General features: G+C 43.6%; 1 protein-coding gene and 1 non-coding gene across 10 annotated transcripts in view; both read left to right on the forward strand.

Moving 5' to 3' along the window:
• herc1 (HECT and RLD domain containing E3 ubiquitin protein ligase family member 1) overlaps window positions 1–13,709 on the forward strand; it is a 91,245-nt gene that overhangs the window by 76,370 nt on the left and 1,166 nt on the right. For 8 of the 9 annotated variants that reach the window (XM_085278413.1, XM_085278425.1, XM_085278417.1 and 5 more), the window contains exons 70-78: window positions 694–863; window positions 2,223–2,361; window positions 2,707–2,876; window positions 6,002–6,171; window positions 6,415–6,580; window positions 6,684–6,760; window positions 7,917–8,169; window positions 9,295–9,447; window positions 10,283–10,588. In XM_085278413.1, the coding sequence (XP_085134539.1) occupies window positions 694–863; window positions 2,223–2,361; window positions 2,707–2,876; window positions 6,002–6,171; window positions 6,415–6,580; window positions 6,684–6,760; window positions 7,917–8,169; window positions 9,295–9,447; window positions 10,283–10,588 (1,604 nt within the window). Of the gene's footprint in view, window positions 1–693; window positions 864–1,774; window positions 2,103–2,222; window positions 2,362–2,706; window positions 2,877–6,001; window positions 6,172–6,414; window positions 6,581–6,683; window positions 6,761–7,916; window positions 8,170–9,294; window positions 9,448–10,282; window positions 10,589–13,709 lie in introns of those variants that run through there. The other variant, XR_014892873.1, reaches the window with a different exon arrangement.
• On the forward strand, window positions 6,857–6,961 carry LOC146583854 (U6 spliceosomal RNA). The gene has a single exon (XR_014893310.1). It is a non-coding gene; the product is annotated as a U6 spliceosomal RNA (small nuclear RNA).

The raw sequence follows: 13,709 nt of genomic DNA on the forward strand, positions 1-13,709 counted from the left end.
ACGTTAATATTTATTGAAAAACAAATGTTCCTCCAGATTTAAGAATGAATCTTTTCTTATGGACTCAAACAAGTTTAGCTGAAAAACTGAATATGGAACAAGCAAAGCTTAATACTAAACAATATATATATTAGCTGTATAATACCAGCAGGCCAGCTCTGATAGTCATTTGGTTTGGCTTCGTGGGCCAAATGTAATTAGGCTGCGGGCCAGAGTTTGACACCTATGGGTTAGAGCAACATGACCGTGTTTTTTTCTACATTTAAAATGCAGCAGTGAGATGAAACAGCTGTGACTGCACACTACCCAAAGCTAAATGTGATTGTGCAAAAACCACGTTGATAATGCAAAAATAATAATGTACGCCCTGAGATAGAAACCTCTGTTAGTGACATTATGGTGCTCTATAAACTCCATAAGACAAAACTGAAACCCACAAACCCCTCAGTCCCATTTTTCTTATTTTATACGGGATATTAATAACACAATAATCTATAATCATATTAATGAATGCTAGTGAAAACAGTAGTTTATTATATAACATATTAAAATGAGTGTGATATTTAGATTTGGCCATTAGTGGTTTTAACACTGATTATGACAATTACACAATTGAGTTTTCACCATGAAGTCAAAGTGAGATTTTTTCCGTGCCATATTATTCAAATATATTTTTACCTTTTTTTGTTGAAGACCGCCTAATTGGCTTGCCAGAGGGTCGAGCCAGGAACCACAACCGGCCCCAACAGGTACCAGGTCTCTCAGGGATCCACATCCAGGATGTCGCTGTAGGAGCTGAACACACTCTGGTACTCTCCTCCACAGGAGATGTTTACACCTGGGGCAGCAACTCGGAGGGACAGGTAACATGCATACAATGCTTGTGGGAACATAAGTGTCAAAGTCTCAATAAGACTGTTTGCTGCTTATCTTATTTGAAGTAAATGGATTTACTGAAAATGTAGCCTTGTCATCTATCTTATATTACACACATAGAGAGCCTTGTGGCACACAATAGCTAAGATAAAAGGACGAGGACTCAGAAGCAGCCAAAGAAAAGTATCATTCAGACAGATATGATGTGAGCCACTCCAAAGCAGAACCAGATACACCACCCCAATATTTCAGCCTGTCAAGGAAAGTATGGTGGTGGACGGTATCAAACATAGCGTTTCACATCAGAATATTCTCCAGCGTCACTTTGCATTAAAATGACACTGGACACTCAAAGAACAGAATGAGCCCCAGATTGAAATGTCTCCAGCACACTGTCTTTGTTTAAGACTGGTGTAATCTGCTTAGTCATAGCCTTTTCTAAACTCTTAGCAATAAATGATCATTTTGAGATTGGTCTGTAAATGCTAAGAAAAAGAATGAGTTGCCCCCAATGAGCAGGGACTCTCTCAGTGTTTCAAAGCTCCTAAGAGAAGTCTTTGGCCCATCCTTGGCCTCTGCACTGACTGGTAGATTCAGTTCAGTTGAATTCAGTTTTATTTATATACCAAATCACAACACAGTCGCCTCAAGGTGCTTTATATAGTGAGGTAAAGACCCTACAATAATCCAAACAGAGAAAACCTCAACAAAACTCTACAAGCAAGTGCTTTAGTGACAGGGGGAAGGAAAAACTCGCTTTTAACAGGACGACACCTTCAGCAGAACCAGGCTGGTAAATGGACTAGTTCTTATATAACGCTTTATAGAACTTGAACTTTTTCTAGTGATCTAAGTGCTTCTGTCTTGGAGAGCATTGGAATTAGTATCTTGCCCACAGATATTTGGCATACAGCGGCCAGGGATCAAACGCAGCAGATGACCTGAGCTACAGCCACCCCTTCAGTTGTAGCAGCGATTAGCTGCTCTGCTTCGCACAGGACCCAGAATCAGGTCATCTGCAAGATATTTAGCACGAGGTTCTCCACAAATCTGAGTGTGCAACTGGAGAGGGGCGCCTGTCGTCCAGCAGTCACAAAACGCTCAGCCAGCTGTCTTAGACTAACAAAAGATCCAGAGTGCTACGGTATCACTGAGTCTAAGCAGAATTCCTGCTGTGCCTCTCATACTGTGCAGGATTGCTACTGCAACAACACATCATCAGCAGGGTAATACTAACATTGCATTGTTTGCATTCCTGGCAGTCAGGTTTGATTTATTTTCAGAATTGATCTTGAGCTGTTATACACACTTATTCTTAAATGTTGACTTATGACTGTGTTGTGCAGCTGGGTCTGGGACACACCAACCATGTTAGAGAACCTACACTGGTAACAACGCTGCAGGGCAAGAACATCCATCAGATCTCTGCTGGACGCTGTCATAGTGCAGCGTGGACGGCTCCCTCTGTGCCGCCTCGAGCACCAGGTTACACAGACACACAAAATTCACATAATGCCTCCTGATATTTTGATACTTTCTCCCAGATATCAGATTTCCTGCTGTGCTGCTGGAACGTACAAAATACCAGAGCGTAATGGTTTTATTTTTATGTATTGTGCTTAGAAACCTGCCTTATAAACCACATCACATAGAAAATATGTCAAAGGGATTAGAGACAGAGCTTTGGATGGCTGCCACAACAAACAATAATTAGCATAACTGTGACAGCAGGAAATCTCTTTAATGTAACTTTTGTCATGAATGAGTCGACTTTTCTTCCCACACTTCTCAGTGTTCAGGGTGATCATATCTCACTCTAATCTTCCTCAGGCTCATCTGTACCTCTTCAGCTTGGCCTGCCAGCAGCAGTGCCTCCTCAGTACAGTGGGCTTAAAGAAGTGAGCATCGAGGCAGTGAGGGCCCGTTTGCGGCTCCTCTACCACTTCTCTGACCTCATGTACTCGTCATGGAGACTACTCAACCTCAGCCCTAACAACCAGGTGGGCAACGACTACAATAAAAACAAAAGACACTTGTACAGAAAATGTTTAGAAATTTGGTAAAAAATGTGTTGTTAGAATTTTTTGTAATGTGATACCAGTTATATTGTTCTGAATGATAGGCTTTAGCAGCCTTTGATATTTGACCTGGCAGTGATGCTAAGTGTTAGTTATGTCTTACTGTGTATTTTATCTACTACAGAAACAGCTTCTGGAAAAATACTGTTAGTTTAGTGCCTCTAACACATTGACTGTAACAAGCTGAAAACTCTCCCATAGATGTGAACAGAATGAGAAGAAAATGGCTAAACTTAGATTTGTCTTTCCTTTGGTTTGCATCTCCAGCCTCAGTGACTGAAGGCACAGTCCAGGCTCTGAACACCTTCACTCTCATAACTGAAAGGCTGTAAAGGTGATTGAGTTCAGGCATAAACCCAGAAAAGGTGCATGTTGTACACACTTTTCGGTGTTTATTATGAAGCTCGGATTGCATCTTAAAATCTGACATTTGTGTTGTCACTTCCTGCGTTGACTGCACTAGAAGGAGCCAGTCACCTAAATATACAGCTAAATTAACACCCCCTGTCTCAGTCACGCTTTGTGACTTCCTCAGCACACTGTAGAAACACTGTGTGTCAGACACAAGCCAAAAGTCAGCACTCTGTCCTGGAGGCAGTTGGTGAAATTGACCTCTCAGTAGGTTGGTGGCCCCTTGTCCAGAGTCCTCCGATGGAAATGGTTGCGTCGTGGTCAATTGCAGAGAAGAATGAGGGCAGTAAGTCTTCACCCTGGAGGCAAAAAGGTCTACTTTTGCCTCGACAAACAGATCCCACAACTGGCCACTAGTAAAGGGTGTAATATTCATTCCCCCCTCTGGGGTTCCTGCCTGGAGAGAAAGTCCAGCCCCAGCATGTGTGGCTCTCGGAGACAGAAAATGAACACTAAATCATGAAAGCAGAGACTGAGATAGGTTTAACAGTGAAGGGGTACGTGCCCCTGTCTGGGCGTTTGTGTAACAGACCACTGTTGAACTGGACAAAGAAAGTTGAGAGCTTGAAACACGGCTGGGAGCTCTCACTGATTGGTGTGCAGCCTGTGCTGCACTGAAATTCAGACTCTGATGAGGGTGAGAAACGTGGGATTACCTGTTGTGGTCACCTGAACATCTGACAAGTCCGAACTAGGAATTACAACCTGAAACAGCAAAAATATATTTTTGTGTGCAGGGGGGTTTGTGACTTAAGGAGTGCCTCTTGGGCAGCACCAGATAGGGGAACTGGCATCTCCCTGCAGTTCTTAACTCAATCCCATAGCTAGGAGGACTGAGACGTCTTTCTCCTGGGCGTTGGGGCCCAAAGGTGGACCTTAGCTCCAGGCTGACTGGCGTGGAAGTTACCCCAGAGGCTGGGCTCTTGCTGGTGGTACACCCACATTAGCAGCAGTCGGTCCGCTCTCGGCGGTGGGAAGAGGAACAGCTAGCCTGTGTCATGTCTGGGAATGATATCACGCAAAGCTGCCGTCTGCTTCTTCCTCAGTTCAGATTCAAATGACCTGACAACAGATACTGGCTCATCCAAGTAGATAGCACTGTCCCTATCTGAGGTCAGATGTGCTACTATTATTGAAGCCATCTCTCTGTTAGGGAGCACACCACAAAGGGCACGGAGAATGTATTCCATTTTTACTTGGTTCTTATTAAGGTAGAAGTAGTTGTCTGGGGAAACCAATGGACCCAAGTTGCACCGGGTACATCGCCTGGTGCGACTGTATCACAGTGACTGAGCTCATGGCATGGGCAGCGCCCGCCTGAGAATTATAAATCTTGTCAGGCTGAGATGCAGAGCATGTACAGTGCTTGGATAGAAGAGATGTGGGATCAGCTACACCATATATGTGGAATGGGGATGCCTCCAGAAATGTAAACGGTAAATTTACCAGCTACAGCCATTCCGTAGGAGGCGGGTTGGCTAAGCCAGCCTTCTTTGTGCTGTCCAGCTCTAAATACTGTCCATAGCTGGGGATTCCCTAACCCAAGACGGTGGCTTGACACATGTGAAGTGGTTAGCTCGGAGACAAAGTCTGGGAATACTGGAAGGCAGTTATACTCTGTTGTCAGCTTCGCTGGAAGGAAAAACTCCACAAACTGCCAGAGATTTGTAGATGGCCTTTCCACTCTGAGCTTCTCCACTGTGTGATGAAACGTGGAAAAAACAGAGATGTTGTTTTGGCCTGCAAGCGGAGCAGCGGTGGCACACTGAGCCGACAACAAGCTCTGCTGTTCATCCATGAGAATGTCGATGAATGCCCAAGCTGATGTCCAGCACATCATCATGTTGGTGAGCGTCCGCTGAGGCTAGCCAGTGCTCCCGCGTGGTTCATCCTCAGTCAGTCCAGATATTTGCAGAGACATCGACCAGATACTCCTCATCTTCAGATTTGGAAAAGCTGGAACCCTAGCGAGGGTATTGCAATGCAACAGCCGTTCTAGCACTTTCTCCGTCTTTCCAGGGTCGAGCCCTGGAGCTGGCAACAACATACACAGGCTTACTTTTCCCGGCGTGGTAAGTCCCCAGTCAGACAGGGCAACCTCATGCTGGTCATGCAAACAGCACCCATTAGGACGGGAGAAACAGAAGATTTCTGCTTTGCTTGCTTTGGTTTGGTACTCATGCCAAAATGCAAAGCAACAGTGCTGCACAAGGACACTTGAAATTTCCACTCTGTGGGAAGCCCACACACCAACTGAACAGTGGAGGCTAACACCAACGAGGCAGTTAAACTGACTTCATGCCAGCAGACAGCAGCTCTAACTATCAGTAGCTAGCCCAACTCGGCATCCCCTCAGTTTTTACGCTCAGGTGAAGTGTGAGAACTGCAGGATCAATGTGATCACAGAAGTCTATATGTGTCATCACAGGGCACGAATAGAGGTGCCTTAAGCCACAACATGCAGGGGCGTGATATCCCAAACTAAATGTGTTGTATGGACTGAAAGGGGACTACTATGTTACATCTTAATTGGAAAGATTTTTTCTTCCCTATAGTTTAGACGTTGCACAAATGTAGGGAAAAGATTTGGGGCTCCTCTTAATTAGTAAATACTAAATGTCATTTTAATTCTGCAGAGCTGTACCTCCCATTACAACGCCGGTACCTGGGGAATCGTCCAGGGCCAGTTAAGGCCCCTTTTGGCTCCCAGAGTGTATACGCTGCCTATGGTGCGGTCGATAGGCAAGACCATGGTGCAGGGCAAGAACTACGGTCCCCAGATCACTGTCAAACGCATCTCCACACGGTCAGTACTGGTAACTGTTTTTAGCCTGCAGTCAGAGGTTTCCATACACTCACCACTGGTATGAAGGTTTTAATGGTTGTTTTAAACTGTTCCAGGGTGGAATTGTTGTACTGCATAAAAAAATAGATGCATAACTACTTCATCAGCTACTGATGTTATAAATATAATTTTGTGCTTAAAGGTAAACTTAAAATCCCCTTCTTCCTTTTCACTTTGGTTTTCCATCACATTTGAACTCTGCAGAGGTCGGAAGTGTAAACCAATCTTTGTACAGATTGCTCGGCAAGTTGTAAAGTTGAATGCTTCAGATCTCCGACTTCCCTCAAGAGCCTGGAAGGTCAAACTAGTTGGAGAAGGTGCTGACGATGCAGGAGGGGTCTTTGATGACACCATCACAGAGATGTGTCAGGTATGTAAACATCTGGACTTGTTAGAACAAATTTTATTCCAGCTGTTTACTGGATGTCTGATAGAGCTACTACTTCTTCACTGTCATGTATATCTATCCATAGGAGTTGGAGACAGGAGTTGTGGACCTGCTCATCCCATCTCCCAATGCCACAGCAGAGGTTGGCTACAACAGAGACAGGTGAGAAGACCTTAATGAAACATGTAGGTCAGTTAATGTGTTGGAAGTTGTAGGACTTTAAGAGAGTAACTAATCCTTTGTTTGAAATAAAAGAAAGACATTTCTTTGATGGCATGCGCTAAACTGGATATGATACAGGGAAGATTAGCATGGTCTCTGTGCAAGGATGGCACGTAAATTTGTGAAGCGTTCCACATTTTTCAGCGGAGGCTTCAAACCGTGTCTGCCGTCTATTATATTGGGGAACGTTCGGTTGCTAGCAAACGAGATGGACGAGCTAACAGCGCTGACACGGAGTCAGAGGGAATATCGTGAGTGTAGCTTGATGTGTTTCACCGAATCATGGATGCACCGGGGTATTCCAGTGGACAGTGTGTCTTCCACACTGTTCGGGCGGACAGGGACAGCGCCACGAGCGGTAAGCAGAAAGGAAGAGGGCTTGCTGTTCTTGTTAACAAACAAACATAACAATCAAAGACTCGGGCCGTATTATTTGATCAGGGAATTTACCCTTGTAATGTTGGTGGCTGTTTACGACACTGCAGTGAATGCTCAGCCACCTACAGCCGTATCCAGAGCTGCACCACTCCCTCAGGATTGTTTACGAGTCCGTTGTGGCCAGTGCCATCCTCTATGCTGTTGCATTCTGGGACAGCATGCCAACAGACTCAATCAACTGCTCGGCAAGGCCAGTAATGTTGTGGGGATGGAGCTGGACTCTCTTAGGGTGTTTCTGACAGGTGGCTGTTGTCCAAGATAAGGACAGTGATGGACAGCACCTCCCACACACTGCATGACTTGCTAGCCAGTCACAGGAGCATGGACTGAGACACAGGAAATCATTCCTGCCTGTGGAACTCCTCCATCTAATACGCCGTACACACTGCAACAATTACACCCTTTGCACACGCTCTACAGTAAAATAACGAATGACAAAGTTTCACAGGTTAGAGTCAAATGTCAATCATATACATTTCACCTCTATAATATTCTTCATATGTATAAGTGAGCGATTTGTATGCGTGTATATTGTGCTATTTCTTAAATGTGTAAACTTTGTAATAGTCTAGTCTGTTACTGTTATTGCCTTGGAGCAACTGAAACCCACATAGTTTCCTTCTGGATTATTAAAGTATTCTGATTCTGATTTTGATAGATTCCTCCTCAACCCGTCAGCATGCCTGGATGAGCACATGCTCCAGTTTAAATTCTTAGGTATTCTTATGGGGGTAGCCATCCGCACCAAGAAGCCCCTGGATCTGCACTTGGCTCCTTTGGTTTGGAAGCAGTTGTGCTGCATCCCCTTGTTGCTGGAGGACCTGGAGGAAGTGGACCTGCTCTATGTGCAGACACTCAAAAGCATTCTTCACATTGAAGACAGCGGCATCACGGAGGATAATTTCCATGAGGTTAGAAAAGCATTTTGATTGTATGTTCGTGTGAGGATTATACTTAGACATTTAAATATTGAAACCACACTAAAGCAAGCCAGCAGCCACAAACACATCCATTCATTGAGCAGCGTTAACTGGGGTTGTTTAATAGAACATTAAATTCAATGTTTGGTTCATTTTTAGTGCAACAGAGAAAAAGCAGATGTCTACATTTAAGAACAGTTGAAATATGAAAGAAAACCTGTGTAATGTTACTTTGCTTGAGACAGGCTTACCTGGGTCCAACCTGGAATTAGGCCGGGGGAGCGGCTACATTGGCAAAGCGGGCTGGGTATCGTCTAACGTTGGGCAATATCTAAAATCTTTCCAACCGACATTCGACATGGGCAGAGCAATATATAGTTATGCACAGACTGATTTGCGCTTTTAGGCTTTATAGGGTGAAAGGTAAAGACCCTACAGTAATACAGAGAAAGCCCAACAATCGAAAGACCCCCTATGAGCAAGCACTTGGCGAAAGTGGGAAGGAAAAACTCCCTTTTAACAGGAAGAAACCTCCAGCAGGCTCAGGGAGGAGGAGCCAGATGGGGCTGAGGAGAGGAATACTGAAGAAAAGACGCTGCAGATGAGAGCTCATTTCTGCCACATGAGCTTTCATGCGTTGGATGAAATGAATAAATGAACAGAACAATGAACGGTTGTTAGATTTAGTGGAAAGCTTTTATAGAAAACCATACAGTGGCCTTTATTTACCATGACTGCAGACGTTATTGACTTGTATTCTATGCTTTGCTTGTCTTTCTAATGCGTTCTCTTTGATAATATAATTGTCATATTCTAGTACAAAGCCTCATTTTGATCTGCTTCTTTTAGGCCATGGACATAACTGCTTTTTAACTACGTGTTCAAATAGAAAAACAGCAGTTTGTCTTATCAAACTCAGATCTGGGGACAAAGATTAATTGTCACTGATCCACAGGGCCCAAGGTTTATTATTTAGGACTTAGAGATGTGGAGATTTTAGGTATATTTTTAAATCATTAATGTAATTCCATCACAGGTCCTTTCTTTATGAAGTGAAGTTCTCTAACCTCAGTGAGCTCTTTGCCAGTACTCACAGTTTTTGTGTTTGTTTTGCAGATGATTCCTCTGGATTCCTTTGTCGGGCAGAGTGCAGATGGTAAAATGGTCCCCATTATCCCAGGAGGGAACAGCATCCCTCTCACTTTCTCCAACAGGAAGGAATATGTGGAAAGAGCTATTGAGTACAGACTGCATGAAATCGACCGTCAGGTACAGAAAAGGCCTTTACACACCAGACATGTCAAATCCATGCGAATATTTTGTGTATTAAAAATATTTTTCGGACTCACCTCTTCAGTACAACAGCACAAACTCCATTTTTCCAGTTTTCTGGATCTGAATAAACAGATCTGACCAATCAGATCACTGCCTTGGGCAACAAATGCGATTGTAAGTCAAATCATGCAATGATATGGAAATAGTAAAATGTTACTATTTTACCTCAGATTGGATGGAGTCAGATTCTCAGTGTTTTAAGTTTCCTGTTTAGAGACATCAGGACGAGCTCGTCGATGTTGACTCTTTTCACAGTGTGTTTTTTTTTCTTTTTTAAAAAAAATAAATAAATATGTGTTTATTAAAAACATGGATTAACTTCAAAGTCATAAAAAAGTGTGGAAGTGTTTTAAACCTGTGTTGGGTCAAAGACCCACTTATTGGCCATAGCTGTGGTTGTAACTAAAGACTTCGGATAGACGTCTGGGAAGCATTTTGACTTGACTTTCCTTTGGAGTTTATTTGGGTCATATGAAATTGAACTGAACTTGTACGTCTTGGTCATACTGTTTCAAAACTTCGTTGGCTAAGGACTTCTCAGTCACCAGTTGTTAGCCACTGAGCATTCACAGGGGAATGAACAGATGATCCAGATACAGGAACACAGTGTTTGTCTGCTGTTTCAACATGGAAACCCTAATAACAGCAAGCTGTGTGCAGGACTGGAAACAAACAAGAACGTCTCTTTAGCTGAACTGACCGTTAGATAAAACGTGACTTTGGCCTTAACACGGACATAAGTCTTCTCCTGTGGGCTCATCTCTCCCAGGTGGCAGCAGTGCGTGAGGGCATGTCGTGGATCGTGCCGGTGCCGCTACTGTCCCTGCTCACTGCCAAGCAGCTGGAGCAGATGGTTTGTGGCATGCCGGAGATCTGCTGCGATGTGCTCAAGAAGGTGGTGCGCTACAGAGAGGTGGATGAACAGCACTCCTTGGTGCAGTGGTTTTGGCAGACCCTGGAGGAGTTCTCCAACGAGGAGCGTGTCCTCTTCATGCGCTTTGTCTCAGGTCGCTCGAGGCTCCCTGCTAACACAGCTGATATCTCCCAGAGGTTTCAGATCATGAAGGTGGACAGGGTAAGTAGAGCGGTGCATTGTCATGGTAAATGGTAAATGGCCTGTATTTATATAGCGCTTTACTAGTCCCTAAGGACCCCAAAGCGCTTTACATATCCAGTCATCCACCCATTCACACACACATTCACACACTGGTGATGGCAGCTACATTGTAGCCACAGCCACCCTGGGGCGCACTGACAGAGGCGAGGCTGCCGGACACTGGCGCCACCGGGCCCTCTGACCACCACCAGTAGGCAACGGGTGAAGTGTCTTGCCCAAGGACACAACGACCGAGACTGTCCAAGCCGGGGCTCGAACCGGCAACCTTCTGATTACAAGGCGAACTCCCAACTCTTGAGCCACAATCGCCCCGTCATCATGAAAAAATGCCCAATTATTTTCCTTAAATCCCTGGGGAATCTAAGTGATTGGTAATGAGCTGAGCAGGGAAAATAACTTTTCTCTGGATGAGGCAGTTCAGAGACAGAGGACCTCAGTCTACGTTTATCTGGGGGCATTTTGGTTCTTTTGTTCTCCCATCTTCAATGGACCGCTGCGTAACTCAGGACACTATTAACTATCGTTATGAGTGTACAATAACATATTTTTGCATTTCCTGGCAGTGTGAATGCTGGAAATTTAAAGATTTTGCCTGAAGTGTTTAAAAATATTTGAAATAGTCAAAGCTGAACTTCCTGAATGAGCTTAATTTAATTAGATTACCAAATTATCAGCCAGCTTTAGTGTAAAAAGTAGAAGCACAAAATTGAAAAATGGGCTAAATAAAACCAAAAAGTCCATCATTTTACTCTAAAATAATAGCCACGGGTGTCCGCTTTCATCCCCGGTTATTGTGATAGATATTTGTCTCTCATAAATGTCCCCAAAGCGCTGCCTCCTCCGTCCAACTCTTCCACAGGGAACAATGTGAAAACCGTCTAAATTTCATGTGAAAATCCGAATCGCAGGCTGTTTCCACACTGTCACGACATCCACATACTAAACTCTACAGATAGGAAAATTTAAGAATTTGTAGACTAGGAGTTGTTGGCGCTCACGGTGAAAGAAGTTTCCTTATACAACAGTTTTCTCTTAGGAAGCATTTCAGAGACAAATTTCTGTCTATTTCAACCTGAAGCTGACAGAAGTCTGGGTCACCTGACAAGAGTCACTATAGCAACCGGTCCTCACACCTGCATCCTGATGGGCGCTCTCTCACCCAGCCAAGATCCATCTCAAATTATATCAGTTTTTACTCTCCAGCCATTATCTTCATCTTAAAACGTAGGGCGGTTTGTCCTCAGCCTCACAAACCGACTCTGCCTTCAGGCTCGGGCTCATAGTAGCCCTGGCCTGCATCTTAATTAAGATGCAGGTGTCAAAAAAACAACACAGTGCTTCAGAAACACTGTGCCGAGGCTTTGTTCATCAGCACATCACTCCTTCAGTACCTGATTCTTTGGTTTATAAGGAAGTGAACCACTGGCAGGATTTGCGGTCTTTTGTGCGAGACATAGTGAACTGCTGTGCGACATTGAGATATGGAGTCAGCAACAAAAAGAAGATGTTCTGCCTATTCCTGAATAAAAACCACTTTAATAAGGAGTTCTACCCACAGGTCTAAACTGTACATAAGAAATGCACCGTACATATATAGTGATAGAATTATAACCATCACTAATCTGGGAGTTAACATGAAGGCAGATCTTAAACTTGGTCAGAGCTTTTTTAAATTTAAGCCCGTCTTATCAAAGCAGCTTTTTGAGACAGTAATCTACGCCTTTGTTACTTCTAGGCTGGATTATTGTAACGCACTTTATTGTGATGCAGTGCGCCTTTTAACTGGAACAAAAAAGTCTGGGCACATTACCTCCATTCTAATTTCACTCCACCAGCTACCTGTACCTTTTAGTTCTTTTATTTTTAAATCTCTAATTGGCCCTTACCTCTCGGGGCTACTACAGCCATATACACCTGCCTGCTACCTTACGTCCACCAATCAGCAGCTCCTTAAGGCACCAAAAACTAAGTATACATTTAGAGGTGCTTTTGAGGAGGCTGCTCCAAAGGGGCTGTAGCTTTTATTAAATTAGATACAATTTTATTTGATGTGTTTATGCTTTTTGTATATGTACAGCACTTTGTGAACCCTGGTTTTATGTTGGTGTGGTATTATATAAGCTTTGGTCACTGGTGAAATACATAATCAGGCAGAGGCAGGGACCTCACAGCACAGGCGTAGTCCCAGCCTATTATAAGAGTGTGTTGCACATTATTATATATAGTCTTTTTTTTATGAATAAAAAATATCAAGACGTCACAGGGTCTGTAGAGCAGTTCATTTAACTTTTAGATTCAAGCTGCGCTTCATATTTTTGGCCACCAGAGTTTTGTGCTGAAAAGCTTCGAGTAATGAAGTTTCATTTGTCCATTAAACATCTTAACATAAAACCAGAGTTCACAAAGTGCTGTACATGCTAATAGCATAAGTAAAGAAAATTAAAACGAGATAAGATAAAATAAATAACTAAAAACCTCAAATAAATTGAAACATGTTAAAACAAATTGAGTCAACCCCTCTAATCAATGCCAAAGGCTTCAGCGAATGAATATGTTCTAAGAAGACTTTTAGATTCAGAGAGAGAAGAGGCCTAACATGCAAGGGCAGATCGTTCCACAGCTTCGGAGCAGCTACAGCAGAAGCACGATCACCTTTACATTTATACTTAGTTTTCAGTACCTTAAGCAGCTGCTGATTGGCGGACCTAAGGGAACGGGCAGGTGTATATGGTTGTAGTAGCTCGGAGAGGTAGGGGCGGGGGGGGCAGGCCATCAAGAGATTTAAAGGCAAATAAGAGAATTTTAAAAACAATCCTGAAACGTACAGGTAGCCAGTGGAGTGAAATTAAAATTGGGGTAATGTGCTCAGACTTTTTTGTTCCAGTTAAAAGACGAGCTGCATCACTAACCCCACAATAAAGTGCGTTACAATAATCCAGCCTAGAAGTAACAAAGGCATGGATTACTGTCTCAAAATGCTGTTTCGATAAGAACGGCTTTATTTTGGCTAATTCCCTCAAATGAACAAAGCTAGATCTGACAACAGCTCTGACCTGGCTTTCAAGTTTAAGATTTGCCT

The sequence above is a fragment of the Mchenga conophoros genome, linkage group LG1 (genome assembly GCF_057382185.1).
Source record: "Mchenga conophoros isolate Kocher_MC1m ecotype Shallow Benthic linkage group LG1, M_conophoros_male_GT1.1, whole genome shotgun sequence".
Classification (NCBI taxonomy): Eukaryota; Metazoa; Chordata; class Actinopteri; order Cichliformes; family Cichlidae; genus Mchenga; species Mchenga conophoros.